At 46.5% G+C, this 19,307-nt stretch overlaps 2 protein-coding genes across 17 annotated transcripts in view; one reads left to right on the forward strand and one right to left on the reverse strand.

Annotated features, from left to right (window-relative positions):
* The window catches only part of KCND3 (potassium voltage-gated channel subfamily D member 3), a 117,523-nt gene that overhangs the window by 57,891 nt on the left and 40,325 nt on the right, over positions 1-19,307 (reverse strand). The window lies entirely within an intron of this gene.
* The window catches only part of LOC136786944 (uncharacterized), a 197,222-nt gene that overhangs the window by 50,632 nt on the left and 127,283 nt on the right, over positions 1-19,307 (forward strand). For all 10 annotated transcript variants that reach the window (XM_066983095.1, XM_066983096.1, XM_066983101.1 and 7 more), the window contains exon 2: positions 12,030-12,154. In XM_066983095.1, the coding sequence (XP_066839196.1) occupies positions 12,030-12,154 (125 nt within the window). The remainder of the gene's footprint in view (positions 1-12,029; positions 12,155-19,307) is intronic.

The following is a 19,307-nucleotide window of genomic DNA, read 5'->3' on the forward strand; positions in this document are numbered from 1 at the left end:
AAATTCCAGGGTCACCGATATGTTAAATACATATCAGGGAGCTCCTGGCCTGCTGTGTGCTAGAGACTGGGAGGGTTTGCTAGTGGAAGAATCTCTCTGCAACTACCCTGTTTCTTGGAAATATCAGAACATCTATGGTTTTTTTATTTGTTTATTTTTTTTGCATTGGTGCTCATTGTTAGAGCAGTCCCTGCTTCCTTGTTACTCACTCTAGTATAGAATTTGGACTTGATCTAAATCATAAGCAGGAGGATAACTTCTGCCTGTCATCTTCATACTGACTGTCATTCACAAGCTCACACCAGCATGCGATGCTCATGTCAGTGAGAAATGGTTTCCTTGCGTCAGTCTGTGAGCCTGATTTTTATTCATTTGTTCATTTATTTATCTATGCATCATTCCCTCAAATTGTTTGCCTAAGAATGGAGATTAAAACTTCTGCAATAATAGCTGGAGCTGAAATTGGATTCTAAGCTTCCAGGGCCCCAGGATGATTAGAGTTGTCAGAGCATGTTCCTGGAGAACTCCCTCTCGTTAGTGGCTCTGACGTCCTGTCCGGGCTATACCCAGCTTTCACCACAGATTAAAGGAAGATTGTTCTTTCATTTTCATATTCTGTATCTCTCATTTGCAGAAGTAAATAAATTGAAGCCGCTTGTGCCATTTGCCCTAAGTCTCTTTTCCGAAGAGCTGCCACTGATTATCTAGTTTTTTTTTTCCTTCCCTATTTTCTATTGTTAATCCTCTCTCCTTCCTTCAGTGGTCTGTTCATTTACTAATCCCCTCTGTCATGTACGTAGATGTTAAGAGATGGAAATCTAATCTCAATGCGGTTTTCGTTCTGTCTAATGTATTTATATAGATTCACAGGATATAAGCTTTGTTGTTCTGGGTTCTTAGTGAAGCAGGATGCCTAAATGACCATCGCTACCTGGCCTCCCAAAGAGAATCCATGCATATATGGATTTGCAGGGGCTTTATTCAAATTCAGGCCAGGCTTTGTTTTGCTTTTTGTCGTTATGCATTGTACTCTTATCCTTCCTGATAATTTCACAGAGACAGAAGTCGTCTGTTAAGAGGTTTGGAGCCTTTCCCAACCAACAAACTTCTTTAAATAGGATGCAGGCAGACCCCAGTGCTCCAAAGCTGGATGATGGAGCCAGGCTGCGTGCTGTGGCGCGCTGATCACTGCGGGCTGGCTGCTGATGTTTCCTCCTGGACCTACGGTACTACTTGCTGCCTCCAGCCGCTTCCTTCCCTGCCTTCGGCCCCCTTGTAGCCACCTGTGCGGGTTCATTCCCACCCAGAGGAGTGTCCGGCTAAATGCTGGGGTGCTGCTGGGCACCCAGCACTTCGTGCAGCCCCAGCCCCTCCCTGCCACCCCCACAGCACGTAGCCCTGATGCCCAGCTCGGAGGGCAGCTGGAGAGAACCAGCAAAATGTCTGAGCTGTGCGCGAGGCGACAGCACGGCCCCGACCCTGCCTCAGCATGGGAGCAGCGGCTGCGAGCTGCCCGCCTGGCTAACTCCAGGGCAGGGAATGCAGCTCTGTCCATTGAGGACACCTCGTCCGAACCCTTGCACGGCTTGGATTTTTGTTTCTTGGGATGCCATCATCTCTGAAAGCTTTGGTCTCTGGCTGCAGGCACCGACTGCTTCTCAAGCACCGGCTCTTGGTGGCAGGATCCGAAGCTGGAGAGCTGCTGCATTTCCCAAGCAAATGCTGCGCAGGCCTTGGGAAGCTGGCACAGGCCTGTCACTGAGCAAAGGCTTTGAGAGGTGGGGAGGACTGACGAGTTTAACGTCACAAGCGTGTTTCCAAACGAATCTGTTGTGATAGGTATTAGTCCTAAGTACAAACTGCAGGGAGATTTGCATTTTATTCTCTTTATCCTACTTCAATCCTGAGCAGCCCCTTCTGCCCACCCCAGTGTAGCATATTAAAGGGATTTGTGGCATTTTTAGTAATTAAAGGTCCTGGAGAACAGTGGGCTCATCTGAATGCAACGATGCGTGTGCACACTGAGAGCTGTGTGTTCTCCCTGCCTGAACACCTGCATGGGCACACCCCGCGCCGAGCGTGCACGCACGAGCGGTACTGGTGTGGTGTTGGGTGCACGAGCCCTTGGGAACCTCCAGTGCTCAGCTCCCGTCTGCACCCGTGCCTGCTGTCTGTGGCTGTGGGCTTCTTCTCTCCCCTCTAGATTTTGTCAGGGTTCTCTGCTCCTGCGTGTGCGCAGAGCCTCGGGCCATGCACGCTGCCCGTGGAGGAGAGGAGCAGCATATTTTGGCTCAGCGTGGCAGTCGTTCTGCAGAGCTGCTTGTACATCTTGCACGGCGTGACTTCCATACTGATGGTCTGGATTTATCTGGTATCTGTCATACGCGAGTCTCATTGTGTTTTATGACCTTTAATTAATTAAGCTTCATAAAATCCTAATCATGCAGGAATTATTAATTCTGTTTTAAATTAACTGGCCAAAGAGAGGTGAAACTTCTTGCTTTGAGGATACCTGACTTGAACCCTGCTGTAAGCCAGCAGGAAAACTTTTTTTTAACAGAACTTCAGGTGAAGTCTTTAGATATAAAATTTCTGTACCAAATTGTCCCTGTTGCAAGTAGATGCAACTATTTTGACCCTAATCAAGTTATGCATATCTTGTACTGGGTCTGAATCACAGCTCTTTCTTTTGAAATAGACGTTCTCGGTAGAAAGCAGAAGTGAGAATTCTCTCTCCTTGTTGCTAGGCTGAAAACTTTCATATGACTCCTCAATTCCTTCCACACAATGCAGCAGGCAGTCTATTTTATCAGTCTGAGCCTGGGATTTCTTGGCATTAACCGACTTGTAATTTTCTTTGCAAGGAAAGTTTGTAAGTGGTTATTTAAAGCTCTGTTGCACCTCCCTTGCGAGGTGTACCACATCGCTGTCCTTCTCGGGAAGGAATTCTGATGAGAATGTGTGTTCTGGCTACGTTTCACTGAATTTTTAGCCAGGCAGGAGACTGGTACTACTGGTGGATGTTGTAAACACTGTATTGTGTGTGTGTGCGTTCGCATTCTTCTAATCTTTGTTGCAGTTTTCTAAGTCGAATCCCGCACTTATCACTTTCTTCCATGAAGAGCGTTAGACATGAGGAAAATAAATATATTTCGTTCTGTGGTGAAGGAAAGCATTATTTGTGCTCTGTGCAAAAGTAGCCCTGACAGCGACTGGAGAGAGTAAGATTGGTGCCCGTGTTTCTTGCGTGTTATTTGAAGCTCTAATTGTTGCATGACCTTGGGCAAATGAGTTGTTCCTTTAGCACTATATCTTCCCCTGAAGCAGAGGACAGAGCCAGAGAGACCTGCTTGTGGCAGTGGTGCCACCCATGTTCATAGCACAGGGTGGAGTTGAGGCGCCTGTGTGTGCACCCCTCTGGCCGCCTCGTCCAGGGGCTGCATGATCACAGCCATGGGCAGGAGGTGTTCTCGCTCCCGGCACGCCTCTGCTCGCAGCAAGAGGAGTTATTTGCCTGTGGACGCTGTCGCAGCTCCAGCGTTGACCCTGCTGATGCCGTACTTGTCTCCTCGCCGCCTCTGAACCCTTGATGTGATTCAGGAGTTTGCCTCGGTCGGGCTGTGAAGTGACCTGTGCTGCTGGCCTCGCTAGCATTTGCTGCTAGCTTGTGTGGTGTGCCCTTCCCTCTGAGGACATGGAGAGCTGTCGAGTGCTCTAGACAAGTGATATGTAGCCCTCTTGCTGGTTAGGAACTGATGCTGAGACACTAACACCCAACAAAGACAACAGCAGCATAATACCATACATCCGCTGTGCAATGGTTTGGTTTCATACTTATTATAATCCACATGAGTCTGTGGAATTAATCATAATGCTAGCGCTTCCATCCAGCTGCCTCAGAGCTCTTTTCAGACATTAGTCACATTAGTCTCATCGTCCCTGTCTGAGGTGAGAAAATGCTGGCTGTTAGCAGCTTCGTTTGGCCGAGAAGGCTGCTGGTTGGAGGGGAATACATAAAAACACACCGGGGTCCCGAGCAGGGGCTGGGGTCAAGTCGCTGCTGCCTCTTCCTCGCCCCATGCTTTGGCTGCCCCAGGGCGAGCCTCTGGCCCCACCGTCTCTGCTCTGCCTCCATGGTGAGGGCTGCTGGCAAGCTCTAGGGCTGCGGAAGAGCCGGGGGCTGCTGATATCTCACTGCTTCCAGCTTGGTTCCTGCCTTGCCTGGCAGGTGCTGCAAGTTGCTGACGTGATGGAGAAAGAAACGGGAATCTGGATGTTGCCAGTTCGTGCAAGGATTTGTGAAGAGATGTGAAATCCTCTCTTGGGTTTTCTTCGGTTCCTTTCCCTTCCAAAGGTGATGTCTGTGCAATGAGGATGTGTCTGTGCTCTGTCACGCCAAAGCATGAGGTAGTGAACAAGTCTTGTTGGACTCTGGACCATCGTGCAAGTCTTCCGTGGCCCCACAAGGTGCCATGCGATCACCAGTGTCTGGCGACTTGCTGTAAGTTCAGAGAAAATCATCCCCACAGTTACAAGTAAAATTTTCCTTGCCTTTTCTGTGCTGAAATAAGGGCGCTTGGGGTGGCTCTCAATGTGCGCAGCATATGCTGCCAAATATTTTTGTGGGGTCACATCACCTTGAGAAGTGTGCTTTACTACACAGAGCTGCTCACCCAGCACCGCTTTGCTTGCAAGCTGGGCGCTGCGCATTCGTCTTGCAGCGCTGGATCTGGATCTGCTGGACGCCGTTTATAAGATTACAGGGATATTATAACTGTTTAGCTCTTTGATGCTATTTCTGTGCCAAAACATTTAAAGTGGAGAGAAACGGGTCATAAAAGGCTGCAGAAACCAAGTATCTGGCCAGGGTTTCTGTAGCAGTTGAAACAAATTATTGACAGAAAGTCCATTTGGGTTGTACCAGACACAGCATCCCCTGCTGAGATGGGGACACTGACGCTGGTGCGTCGGAGCTGGTGATGTACGTAGCAGGGAGCGCCTAGGGGCTGATGACACGACTGTTCTTTTCTGCAAGACCTCTGTGTAGGCTTGGAAAATGTTTGCGACAGGAAAAACCAGTGCTGCTGTGTACTTTTCCCTTCTCTTTCTGTTTCTCCATGCCTCACCTTCTGCCCGCACAAACGTTTCACATCACACTGGCTCAGAAAAGGGCAGGAGGAGTTGCTGCAGCTGGTGCTTGCTGTGCTCAGGAGGGATCTGATGAGCGGTGCAATTGATGAACAACATGCAGATTACTAAAAAGCAAGGGCTGAGAGGTCTTGTCCAACCTAAATGGTTCTAGGAGTCTGACTTCTCTGAGCATCATCTGCAACTGGAACATAACTGTCCATTGCATGTGTCATCTAGGCTACCTTTACACACCCACAAATTTAGGTTGTTTAGTCAAAAGCTGCTCAGAATGGAAATTGTGGATTTGATCTCAGGGATCCAGTGACTCCAAGCCCACAAAGTAGGCACTTTATAATTAGAAACAATGTTTTGGATTTTTTGAGAAGCTGCTAGATCATACTGATAGTCTTGGATTGGATTTGAAAAAGGAAGATGAACATGCTGATCACAAGGAGTAATTGTTACAACATTTCTCATGGCACTGAGGCCTACTGCTAGGATCCTCGGTCTGACACTGGTGAATATCCTGCTATTTTATCATATGCTGACTTGCAACGTAAAATTCTGTTAAGGATTAAAAGTAACAGTGGTTTTCACTTAAAATAATAATAATAAAAGCAGACGTTACTCAAACTACCTGGGCATTGCTGTAATGAGGCCCTTGAGTGCAGCAGAGACCGGCCTGGCTGTCGCCTGGCTGCTAACCAGCGCGTCAGAGGAGCGTTGTTACTTCCCTTATAAACTCTTTAACCTTCATCGCAGTAAGGACTTATCTAGTACTTGATAAAAAATGTCCCAAATTCTCCAGTAAAAGGAAAAAACCGTGTTAAAGTTAAGGAAGTTGCTGACAAAGTGGGTCATTAATAATGTTCTGAGGCCTCTGTACAGAGGATAAATTGTCAGTCAGTCACAAGTTTGTAATTTCCTGTTTTTTGTCATCTTAATACAGATTCCTAACCTCAACGACTTTGTTTGTGAAACACTCAGTTAAGTTTAGTTATCTGCTTTTCTTTTATAAGTCTGATCTGATAATAGAAGTTTTAGAGGCAAAATCACTTTATTGAAGTACATTTCGCTCTACCTTTCCATTTTCTTATGAATGCAGAAGGAGGGTGTAAAGCTGCAGGAAGCGAGTTGGGCGCTGAGCTCATTGAAGGGCCAGGGCCACGTCTAACCACTGGCACAGACTAAGGGTGTTCTCTGGGGAAGAAGCATTTATTTTTTCCCCATCAATGTCCGTCCTCCTTCTTCTCAGCTCCCTCAGACTGATGCCCAGATCCCCGGACCGTGCGTGATCCCCGGGCAGCTGAGCTGGTCCCAGCATGGGACGCCCGAGAGCCCCTGGGCAGCGGGTGCAGGCAGTGAGAAAGACTTGGACTCTGAGATGAGCCTTAGTACTTGACGTCTCTAGAGAGGTTATTTAATGTTTCCTGTTGCTATCTGTGATACTCCTTCCTTTTCCCATGCCTGAAGCTTGCAGCATTTGGGCTGGCAGCGCATGTGGATCTGTCCCGGCTGGGACACCCCACTCGGTCAGAGCCACCCTTCCCCATCGGTGACCTAGCCAAGGGGGTCGAGCAGAGAGATTGGCAGTGGTAGTTCGGCAGCACTTCCTTGTCTGGGGAAGAGCATAAGCTTTTCCTTACTGCTTCACTAGCAGGCAAAAATACAAGGCTGAAAAGCATGGCTAGACAAGCACAGACTAGAGAAGGGGCTGTAATTAGAGTAAGGGTAATTAACCATTGGAAAAACTTACTGAGGGATTGGTAAAGACTCTATCACGTGCAGTCTCTGAGACAAGACCTGTTAAACTGCTGCCCTGCTCACAGCCCTGAGCAGCGCAGCATGCTGCTCGTGGGAGTCTGTTCTCCGCTCCGAGGCATTGCCACATCTCCCCAGAGGAGCGTGGCCACCCTGCTGTTGGCACAGGGCGATTCCCTACGCAGGAAAAAAGCTATCAGCCTCTCTCGTGCACTCTCAAGCCTCCAAGTCCATCTCTAATTGTTGCAATGAATGCAGGTAATGAAGAACCAGTACCCCTACAGGCAGTTACCATTTCTCTGCATACCCAGCTTCCTCCCTAAACTTCGTGCTGTGCGTTTGCATAGGCACTGGTTTCCTATAAAGTGCAGAACTGGAGCAGTATTCTCAAATTAATCACAGACGCAACTGAACATCAACACTCTCTAAATCGACATCATTTGAAAGGTGGAACACAGAAACCATGCTGAGTGTTCAGAATAAGTCTAGGACATCTATCTATTTTGATACAATTACTGTCATCAAATGCACGCAGCCCCCAGGTCTTTGGTTTGACAATGCATGCAAAAAATATATCTTTCTCAATACATGTCTTTCGACATCAAGGCATAACTATTCATTAATGCAATGCTTGTTTTCTTTGAATGTTAATTTAGTCTCCTAAGATTTTAATGCAAGCCCCTCTTCCCCCCTGGCAGTGGTTCTTACATTTGGGAGCTGGGGGTCCCAGCGTCTGACAGGTTGCGCAGCGTGCCTTGGATGCTTGAGGTTCTGGTGGTTGTCCTCCCAACCTGATCTTTCCCTGTCCACTTGAAACCGTTTCTGCATAAGCCTTAATAGCATCTAAACATTGTGAATAGTTAATACTATTTATATGGCCATAATTCTAATTATCTTGAGGCTATTTTCTGCCATGTAGGCATGTTAACAAGTTGCCTAGTCCTACAGCAGTTACTAGTGCAGGAAATGGCTCTTAATACCTGGAGTGTGTCTCAAAAATTGTTCTGACATAAGATGTCTTTCAATTACAACTATAAATCTTTATTATAACAGTTCATTTTCTTTATTACGAAATGATAATCATAGTGCTTTTAATGAGAATAGCAGTCAGTCCCTACACTTCAGTCTTTCAGACCTTGGAAGAATTGCATGAGTCAAACTAAAGGCAAGCAGGTTTTATGCTTAACACAACGTGTTAACTGCAATAAAATACGTGACTATTGTACACAGACTTTTACGTGAAGCATGCCATGCCAAATGGCTAAGCAGAAAGCAATTATGAAGTGAAATTAGTCTTTGTGGAGGCCCAAAAGCTGTTAATACACCAAGCCCAGAGGATGCTGGATGTTACCTGGTGGCTGGGGCAGGGGGTTGAGACTACCCAGTTCCTGCCCCCATTACCAGGCTAAAGCTGCAGGCTTTCCTGTCCCAGTGTCCCCAAACTCCCCCGATGGATGTACCCTGTGAAGCAGGGAAATGAGCTCATGTGGGGCTTGGGCTTCCCCAGCTACACAGAACCACCTAAAACGAGTGCAGGTCTTCCTGAATTTCCCTGCTGTCCGCAGGGTGGATGTGCTCTGCGGTGTGGTAGGACCCATGAAAACGTGGTGTGGCGTAAAGGAAGAAGAGGCAAAGTGCCATCAGTTCGCTCGCATATTCTTCACGTAGTGCACTGAGGACTGCCCAAACAGTCTTTCTGCAAACAGCCCTTGTCTTCTCTCTTGAGAAGAAAAGGGAGTGCAAGCTCCCTGCTTCTTCTGTTCTGACAACTGGCGATTTTCTGTTCAGCTCTTTTCTAAGACATTATAAATCCCACCTTCTGGCTTTTCAAATAAAATCCCCTTTTTACCTCTAAGGAAAGCCATTTGAAATGCACTTAGCAACCATTGGAGTCTATTTTTAGCTTCTATCAGGGTATAATGTACAAAATGTAATAATCTCATACTTGCAGCTTTTTTTCCTTCTTCTCAGAGACATGAAATTACTGCAGCTCAATAGGAGTGAGAGAGAGCCTGTATCTCAGCTTTGCCCAGAACTCAGAAATTCTCCCTATCAATCTACGTATCTCAACTCGTTCATGTTCACCTTTAGCAGTATGGTTATTTATGGGTAGGTCCAGCTACTGTAAATGTGCTGAACAAGGTAAACTGAGTGTACATTTCTAGGTTCTTCTCTGACCGTGGGACTTGTTGTCAAGGATATTTGTAGGGCAGAGAACCAAAGGCATTTTAGAAGGAGAAGTAATAAGCACCTGCACGATATCAAGAAAGATGGAGGAATAAAGGGGCTGTTTAGCAAATGAAGCGACTTCAGCCTGAGACAGAAGTGCCCTTCTCACCTAATGAGGAAAATTGGGCTGTCGATATTATCCTTGGTCCTAAGATATACCTTCTGTTTTCTACAAACGTGCTGCGGTCCCTCAAATCCTGGGAATCAGGCATTTTGGTGGAGACATGAGGTCTGCAGAGGCTTTTGGTGTGTGTGTGTGGGGGAGATGCATCTTCCATTAATCTTTCTGTTCTCTGTGAAATGAAGTAGGAAGCATGATCTCATAACTGTAGAACTGTGCTGGAACACAAATGTTCCCAAATGACTGCTGCGAGACCTTGGTGAAATCATTAAAGTCATTCACCTTCAAGTGATTTAGGTCGTTACCTTCGGCTCGTATTCCTATCCTCTCCCCAACTCTTAGGTATGGCTGTAAGAAAGACAAAGCTTGCCCATCGCGGTGTGCATGGGCTTGGGGGCACCAGTTGGGGCTCAGAGGCTTTGTTGGATAACATCTTCCTCTCCAGCATTTGGTATTCTTACTAAAATGAGTTTCGGGACTAGGTTGTTACCACTTAATGCAATCACTTGGTACGTCTGAAAGGCCTTGTCCAGCCTGCTGTTGTTTGTTTGCAGAAGGCCTAGTAAACGACAGTTTGTGCCTGAAAGGCCTTTCTGGTGCAGAAGATGGCCTGTTTGATTTCTGGTGAAGTGGTAGGTCCCTTTTTATTGCAGCCCAGGAGGTGCACATGAATTCAGTGCACACGAGGTGCAATAAATAACCAGGCAAACCGTGTCTTCTGCTGGTGTCTGCTACGTTTCCTGTGAAACAGAAGCAGCGTTGTCCCCCTCAGACAGAATGATCGGTGTCACTACAGAAGTCTGGTGTAGTGCTCGGAGGAAGAGCAGTCCCTTTCTGAGAGGGAGATGTAGCTCAGAGGAACAGGTAGAGGCTGCCCGATAATTCTGCCCTGTGCCACTGGATGATTGTACTGGGCTGTGCATTTCCTATCGCTTTGTTCGTTCAAGTTTTGAATGGCAGAAGTGATGGGGCTCCCATTGCTTCCTTCAGGAGATCAAGTGAACTCCTGTGCTGGATCAGAAATAGACTTTAAATAATTCATTGAATAAAGTCTAGGACTTTTGTAAATGTCTGTCTGATTCTCCTTGCTCTCTATTATTCCTGGCTTTCCTACCAGCCCATAGAGCACACAGTCACATCCCCCCTATCATCACATCTACATGGGCTCCTTTCGCTCACAGCTCATCACATTTCTTTGAACATTAGTTGAATTTTTCCTTTTTTTGTTGATTGAGGGAATTATTTTGCCTGATAAGACTTTGATACCCCATTTGAGTGTGCTTTGCTCCTGATCTGAAAGGAGACGTGAACATTAACTTCCTCCTCTTGGAACTCGCTTTATATTTATATAGCATGTTAAAGCATTTTGTACGGTACTGTAAACATATAGAATCAAGTTCTGTTCTCATTTGTATCCATGCAGTCATGCTGAGTAAAATTCAGCCTGTAGAGCTTAGACATGCGCTTTTAATCCTATGCATTTTGTAAGACTAATAAGCCGCTTGGAGGCTTGAGGGCACACAGCCTAATTGGGCAGGATCATGTAGGGTGGCAAAGCACGAGGTAGAGTTCTGAAGCGTAATTCTAGATGGAGAAAAATAGAGGGAATTTGTTAATATTCCTTAATTCCAAGCACTCCTGCAATCACATCCTCATTACTGAAAGGGCTGAATTGTTTATACGGCTTAGCTTCAGGCTGGAACTCAACATAAGATATATTTCCTTGCAAAGATGCATTTCTATTTTATTTGATGGTCTGAAATTAAATCAGAAGGGATGTTATTTAATCAGTGAGAAAAAAAGAAAGAAGGAATAAACAGGTATCCAGTGAATTCAAGGTGGTAGTTATGTGACGTGTGAGGCCCCCTGGGAACTTAACAGTCTGAGGAACATTGGGCTTGGATTCTTTTCCTGCATGGCACAGTTTTCAACACCTGAGACAGACAAGAATTCCTGACTGGCTTCTCATGTATGATCCGTGCTTCAGGGAGGTGCAAAACTAAATCTCAGCTATCTACTCCCAACACAATCCTGTTCTACTGCCTGTGTCAGCTGAAGTAGGGTTAGGTGAGATTTACAAGTGGGTAAGCAGGAGTAAAATGTAGCTTCCTTTAAGCATCCACAAAGCCTGGTGTGAACTCCAGTTCTCTCCACTGGATGAAATAGTTCCTCTGGGATGCTGTGGTGAATTTGCAAGTCATTAGTTGTTACAAGCTTTTTTAGTTTCTCTTTACTGTGGAAATTAAAACCAAAGAGATACATGAACTGATAAATAATGAAGTCCTGGTGGTGGTATCTGCTAGAATGTTTCTTGTTCTATGGCTGCAACAGACTTGTTTTTTCTTTTTACAATAACTTTTTTTTTGGTAATATAACCTTACTAGTGTGGGTGTGGATTATAACATTCCTGGGGTGTGTGTACATACAGGAGAAAGAGAAGCTGGAGTCAAACCCAGAGCCCCTTAAGTAACAAAACAAAAAAATGGCAACACAAATGTAGAATTGCATTGTAGCTCATTTAAGCCTCACTGAAATTTCCATTGTGCAAACATTTAACTGTTGTAGTTACTGTGGCACATCTCATTTTACTTTATTCCCTGGTGGATGTTTCCCTGAGAATTTGGTACAGATGCTGAACAATAAAGCCTGTTGCAAATTGCTTTCCAACTGCTAGGTAATTACAGCAGATTTTATGCTAAATGTAAAGAATGTACTGCTATTTTTTAATAAAGGGAGCATCTTTTCTAATCTGTTGCTTTAATACTGTCTCATTTGTCTTATTTTCCAGCTGAAGGATAACTTGCAGTTACTCACACCCGGGCTGAGCTGCTGGCATGCCTTCCTTTCCATGTACTTCCTCAGAATCTGCATGTTACGACGACCAGCTGGAAGTTCAGACCCTTTGTGTATTTAGTAAGTAACTTTAAATATTTAATATTACTACGCTGAGGCCACAGAGTGTGTTTCTATCTGTACTTGTTAGCAAATTGGACAGAATATTTAGTTTCAGCAGGCTTCAAGGATTAACTCCACATTTTGTCCCATTTGTCAGTGTTTACTAACATGTCCAGCGACGTTATAATCTCCTGTATATCAGGGAGAATAAATATGAAACTCCTCAGCTCTTGAAGAAAGGTTTTTTTCCACTGCATCTTTGCACAAACATGGGTCTTGTGCCATAGGAAGTGTTGGCGATTCCTCTGCATCACAAAGTGGTTGAGCTGGGAAGGGTGGAACTCGTTTCACGGGGAGAGGCCATCAGCAGAGCCAGGGAACATATGAGCGTGCTCAGCATTTTGAGAAGTTCAGCATCAAGAGGTTTGCGATGCTTGGTGTGGCAGAGGGGCACCACAGCCATCGAGAGCGTGGTGATGAACATCCTGCCGTCCCTGCCAGAGCTCATTGCCCCTGGTGTCACGTTCAAGGTCTGTGACTGGAGTGTCTTGGAGCGGGCTGTGATGGCTCGGGGATGCAGTGACACTGCAGGGAGCCAAGGAGCCGGGAGGGCTCAGGGCGCGTGTGTCAGCTGAAGGGCGCGCAAGGCAAGGCCGTACGTCTGTGCGCGGGCCTGGGCTTACTGCGTTGATCTGAGCAAGGGAAGAGCAGTATGAACAAGCTCTGGGATGTGCTGCTGGATATAACTCCTTCTCCAGGGTCTGCTAATCAAAATCTCCTTCCACTTGTAGTACTCCTGTAGCGAGCGCCTCTGTTTTGTCACAGCACAGATGACAAAATGTTACCGCGCTTGGCACAAGGCCAGGGAGGGATGCTGCTGCTGGTTCGTGCTAGATGGGCAGCTCTACAGCCTCATCTTGTGCCACCCTCAGAATAAACATTCTCCCTTGGTTTCATGGCCCCTGGTGGTGGCTATGTATGGCACGGCCCCTCGGGCTGGGGAAAGGACAGGGAGCGTTGATAGGTTGATGTTTAACTGCTTTGAGGGCAGTGGAACATGGTAGCTCAAGAAAAGCTATTATTAAGCCGTGGCAAACAGCATTGCTGCCCTGCTGTGGGTTATTTACTAAAGACATAGCTGTGTCCTCAGCCCAGGGCTGCTGGAGGGACTGGGGGCTGCGTGGGCAGCTGCTGGGGGCCTCAGCTCCGTCGGGGTGTGGGAGGCTCCCCCCCGGTGCCCACCAGCAGCATGGCTGTGGGCACCCGCTCCTCAGCATTCCTACTGCAAATGGCAAGTGTTTGGGGCTGCAGTCATCTGCACTGGCAAATTGCACCTGGGATCTATTGTAAGCATGCAACTGAAATGTGTTTTAAAAATGTGTCAGTCATTAGAATCTAAAAATTGATCTGAGCCCACACAAGGAGCAAGCGCATAAAAGTGAATCAGAGTAACATGCTGATGAAATGTAGTATCTGAGGGTGCAGGTACTGCATTTTAGACCATTACAAGCCATGAAATGATGGAAAAAGAATATAAATGTCAATCTAAACATCTAGGAACCTGCATTTGTAAACTGCATTGGGAACCAGTTAACCTAACTTAAAGATGTTTTCCAAGAGAAGGTGCAAGTGTGAAACTAAATATTTAACATTTCTGTGAAGGAGTAAAATAGGCATGGAGAGGCCATCAAGATAATTGTATAAAAAGATGTTTGCAGTTCTCAGAAGGGTGGGGGGAAGGAAAACAAAATTAAACAAATTAGCCTAGCCAGTAAACCAGAATTTGGTGCTTAATTCTATGCAATTACTTTGACATGTAGTGTTATAATGGAGAAAGATTATAAGAATATGAAAATCTAAAAGTAGTCAAGGGTAAAATTAGTAGAGCATTCATGCATTTCTGTGTGCAGAAGTAGTAAAACCTGAAGCTGTACTGGAAAATGGAACTTTTTATCAAAATCTGTAAATGCCATTGAAATGTCCTGCGGACAGCGGGGCAACGGGAGCCACGGGTCAGGCACTGCCGCACCTCGCTGGCACTTGGCTGGGACGTTTCATGTTGCCCAGAGCTTTCTGAGGCTGCTTTTAGCCATGTGCTGCGAGTACCTTTCTAGTGTCTTCCTGACGAGAAGTGTGATGGTGTATGGGATTTGTTTAATAACTGGCTAGCTATTTTTGGAGAGAGCTGTGTGATGGTAAGGCGTGCAGCAGCAGCAGTCCTCGGTGGCAGGATGTGTCCGAGGTAAAAGCTCGTGCACTAGGGCTGGGTGTAAACTGCTCTCAGGTCTCTGCGGATGCTGTAGTGAGTTTAAAACGGAATCTACTGCTATTTATGACTTGATCTGTTTCCTATTAACTTTTATATGACTGACTGATGTGAATGCAGAAACAAAGAGGTGCAAGCACCACAGTGTGATTAGTGCAGAGATTTCAAGCTCATGTTAATCTGCTACCCAGGCAGATTACTCATCTGCTACACCACAGGATTACTCATCGGGGCGATTCTCCCGGAGATCAGTGGGGGTCCTACAGCAGACCTCCCAGTGTCTGTGAATACCAGGCCCACTGCTCCCTGCCTGCTGCTGACAAAGGTGGCAGGAGAGACGCAGTGAGATAAGACAGGAGGAGATGGGGAGGGCACCCATGGAGGTGTGTACTCCCACCACATGCCATTACATTCAAAGCAAAAACCCACATGGCTCAGGAGGCAACAGAACCCCATCCAGACACTTTCTGACTTCCAGTAATGCTGCTGAGTAGTTGAAATGTGCAATTTAACATATGGCTAATAAACTACTAATTAAAACAAATAGGAAACAGTCAACTAATCAAATCCCCTTGTTGCCACATGGCAAAAATCCCTGGCAGCCTCCTAGACAGGAGTCACCCAGCCCAGGGTATCAACAGGGACCCAGTGACTCAGCTGGGGATCAGGGCGAAGCAGGGAATTCGGGATGATTACTCATCCAGGCATCAAACACAGCGATTTTTTGCAGCCCCGGGGCAAAGCTCAGCCCCTGCTCGCAGTGGAGAAGGGCGAGGGCAGCAGACGAAACACCTGACACGCCGCGGTGGCAGCTGAGATGTTCTCCTCGACTGTGTCATCTTTTGAGGTGCTTTCACCTGCATCCAGGCTACTGAGATGAGTGTTTGCGAAAACTGGAAGTCTCGTAATGCATCTGTAAACCCCTCTGAGCAGTCAGTCCAGAATGGAGTGCTTGGAGCACCTGCAAGCAGAGCCCTTCCCTGGTGGCTGGGGGTGCCATGCGTCTCACCCGAGTCGTAGGCTTAGGAATAAGAGGAATATTACTGGGGCAGAACCTGACAGCAATTCACAGGCTAGGATTTGCCTGCTGGATGTTTCGGTTGAGATGCTGCGTGCTAATGCTTGTGGCAGGGAAGCAGCCGGGCTGAGAGTAATTTACAAGCAGCAAAAAGCCTCCGAGTGATTCAGCAAGAATCAGCTCTGTGCCATGCACAGCCTCAGTAACGTGTGTTAGCGAGAAAGACATCAGCTCTGGAGCTGAGAGGGTATTTAAGTCTCTAGGCCCTGTTGCATCTCTGGCATTTCTATCGAGGCTGCCAGCGGGAGGTACAGTTATCACGGTGATGTTGCGATACAAGTTTTTAATATAAAGAACAGTATTTAGTGACACCGTAGTGCTTTACGTATGGTAAGTGATGGCAGTCAGACCATCCTATAGGGAGGGAAGGTTGCTTAATTAAGCTACATCTTAGCCAATTACGTGAATCAAGAACAAAACAGGATGTTTGCCCTGTCTCTCTTATTAACTTACTTCATCGGTGTAACTGCAGCAGCTGGATGACTCACAGTCCTTAGTGGTGAACTGAGGCACAAAGATGCTGTTGTCACGTAGGCTCTGGAGCAAAAGAGCACCTTGCACAACACAGCCAAACCCCAGGTTCAGTACCGTAGTCAGTGGATCATTTTCCTGCACGTTCATACCCCAGAAATTTAATTTGAAACCATTTGCAGCAGATGAGCTTTAAGCTGTCATGATAAAAGGCAATATAGATAGTAAATCCTCCTATGAGTCATGAAAGCTGTGTGTCCCTCTGTAAATTTATGCATTCCTATAGAAGGTATCTTTTATCCTCTCTTGAGTAGTACTTTCTATTTCTTAAATGGAATCATCAATTACAAAGAAGCTAAATCTGGATTCCCCCCCCCCCCCGCCCTTTACCCTTGTCTTGGTTCAGATTTAAGTCATGTCATGGGGGGTGTGAATGTAATGTAGAACTCAGTGTTAACAGATCAGAGCCATGAGATGTAGGAAAGGTCATTTTCTATGGACGTATGAGGTGAAAGGTGTCCAAAATGTGGATGGCGGGTAAGAATTCTGCAGTGAGAACTCATTACAGAGTTTTATTAGACTTCTCTTTGCAGATGGCTAGTAAGAGACAAGGCTTAATATTCTCCTTGAAGTGACAGAAATATAGCAAAACGTAACAAAAGGGACTTAGCTACCACAGGGAAAAGCTGGAGCTGAACCCACCAAGACCTTCGGTGTCCCAGTCGTCATCCAGCAAAGCACTTAAGTGCCTCCTTTACTGTAAGCACTGTTTAAATCAATGCTGGATCTGGAACAGAGGTCGGTATATATAGTTCAGGAGTCAGTCCGTGTGCTCCTGTTCTTCATCTGCACAGTGGGTCCCTTCCACTTTTAAATCACCTCCTCTTGAATTGTGAGACTTCTGGAACTGAGAATATCTCCTTAGCAGCTATTGGTAACTCCCCTAGCAGGCTGGTACTAGAATAAACCAAGTCACCTAATAAAAAATGGTAGCAAAAAGGGGCTACAGAGCTAGATAGAAAGCACTAGTATATTTCAGAATTAAGCAAATCAGTTGTGAGCCGTGACATGTCTGCAAGTAGAAGGGTTTTTCTTGCCTTGGGACATTGAACAGCCAATACTAGGGATGAGCATAATGTTCCCTTCTTGCCTTAAAAGCTGTTAATGAATCCCTGGTCTTCAGCGTCCCATCCTGTGCTTATTTACCAGTGCATTCTGCCATGCTTCTCCCATTGGGCGTTTTGGTGTCTAGAGTCTAGCAAGACTTCTGAAATGAGTAACTTTCTTTTATATGCAGTTATAAATGACACTGCTGAGTGACGGTTTATACAGGAAAAGGAAAAATCTGACCCCAACTCGCCCTGCCCTGTCCCCGGCAGTATTACAGGCTTTATGAAAGCACTGTGCAATCGTACGCATACATACAGATATATATCACACAGTTTCCTTCAAACCCTGGTGCCTCCGCGCCAGGCCCGTGCCCCCAGCTCACCCATCCCCCTGGTGCAGGACGGGCTCTGCGCCACTTCCACCGCTCTGCCTGACCTCAGAACAGGCCCCAGGACCCTGCTAATACTCCCCGGGGAGCCGTCCAGCGTCTGAAAGGAAAGCGGTGCGACTCAGGCTGATCAGGAGCTGACAGTGTGAACAAGCATTGCTTTTGCCAGGGATCTGTGTTGGAGACGCCGCAGTCCCCTGCGCGTTGTCGCTGCCGCCCAGCTCAGCGCTGCCTGTGACCGCCCTGTGCTGTGCCTGCCGTCTCTGCCAGCTCTCTGCCTGGGGTTCGGGACACACCTTCTGCTTTAGGGCTTTGCTTTTTCCTACCCTGCTTTTGAAGGGATCCCCCACATGTTAATTTCTCACCAGGGTTCAGAGTGCTTGCAATCAGCCCTCCGAGATTAATTGGAGACCAACAAAGATTCAATCATGTGTAAGGCATTACAGAACTGAGTCCTCTGTCGGGGTGTAAGCGCCTCTCACCTAGTCCTGCCCCAAAGTGCTGATAATTAGGGCTATCTGGGACCTACCTGTAGCAATGCGATGCTTTGTGTGGTTTAGCTCCTTGGGTTTGTAGTTAAGACTCTGGAAGATTCGCACACGGCGCTAAAACCATTTGCCTCATTGCTCTCCTTCCCCGTACAAGTTACATTAGAGGGAGCCCGGGTGGGTGTTCAGGGGCTCTGCTGACACATTCGCATTTCTTTTCAACCACATGAAAAATAGTTGTGAGTGAAAAGATGTTGGTGAATGTGAAAACGTGTGGCCACGGCAGTCTAGATTCATCTGGTGCTCTTTTGCAAGCTTCGCTGTGCTGTGAGGCTTGAAGGGAAGATTTGAAGAATGACAATGAGGTCATTTTTTCAGATATTCACAGACTGCTCTTCAATGTTTGATGAGCAGTATGGGGCTCTTGATGGAAAATGACTCTGGAGTTTTTACAGTTTTTTTTTTTTTTTTTTTACTTTGCTTTAATTTTTATTTATTCCACACTCATAAGGTGTTTGGAGAGCTGCTTGGCTTTCTGAAAGCCCGTCTCCACAAAAGCAAGGCTGAATGGTTCAAGTCTGTCCTTGCTGTACTCTTCCTGCCGATGTCTGAAATGGGGTCCTGAGAGTGACAGGGTTCTCAGTAGTGCTGCAAACATTCAGCAAAAGTGGTCAGATGCCTCTAGCATCTCCAGTGGAGAGTTTATCTTGTGTTTTGCCTGTGATTCCGTAAAAATATCATTGCATAAAACAGTTGAGAAATATGAATGAAGATCAGGTCCCCAAATATCAGCCTACATAAACGTGCATTTATCAGCATTGTGGAGTGCTCTGTTGTGCAGGAAATCTGCGTGTAAGGGGCACGAGGGGCTGCTGGAGGCCAGGCACAGAACCCGCCTGCCCCTGCCTCGAGGCTGGTGCTGGGAGAGAGACTTCAGCGTGCCGAGCCCTCAGCATGAGCGTGCCACGGCACAGTGACTGCAGGAAACCATCGTGCCGTATGGCTGCGGGAAATTCTTCTGCCTGTTACCTGAAGTTCTCTGGGTTTCTTTCATTGTACCTGTGTTTTATTCCAGTTGGCAAACACCAGTTTCGCACAAAGTGGCATTCATTCCAGAGTCTTAACCTGATCCCTGCTGGGTTCAAAATTGACAAAACTCTACCCGACTATTAGCAAGGTACATAATATAGCGGCTAAAAATAGAACTGACAAAGGCTCCCCCTGAAATAGTAGCAGCATGGGGATAAAATCAATGTCATTTCTTACACAGTTCCTTGACAGGCATTTGCTAGAAGAGTCTTATCTGCACCTGTCAGTGGATCTCAGGTACTTCTTGAATCCTGCCACATAGCATGGAGCAATCAGTGCCT

The sequence above is a fragment of the Anser cygnoides genome, chromosome 25, assembly GCF_040182565.1.
Source record: "Anser cygnoides isolate HZ-2024a breed goose chromosome 25, Taihu_goose_T2T_genome, whole genome shotgun sequence".
Lineage (NCBI taxonomy): Eukaryota > Metazoa > Chordata > Aves > Anseriformes > Anatidae > Anser > Anser cygnoides.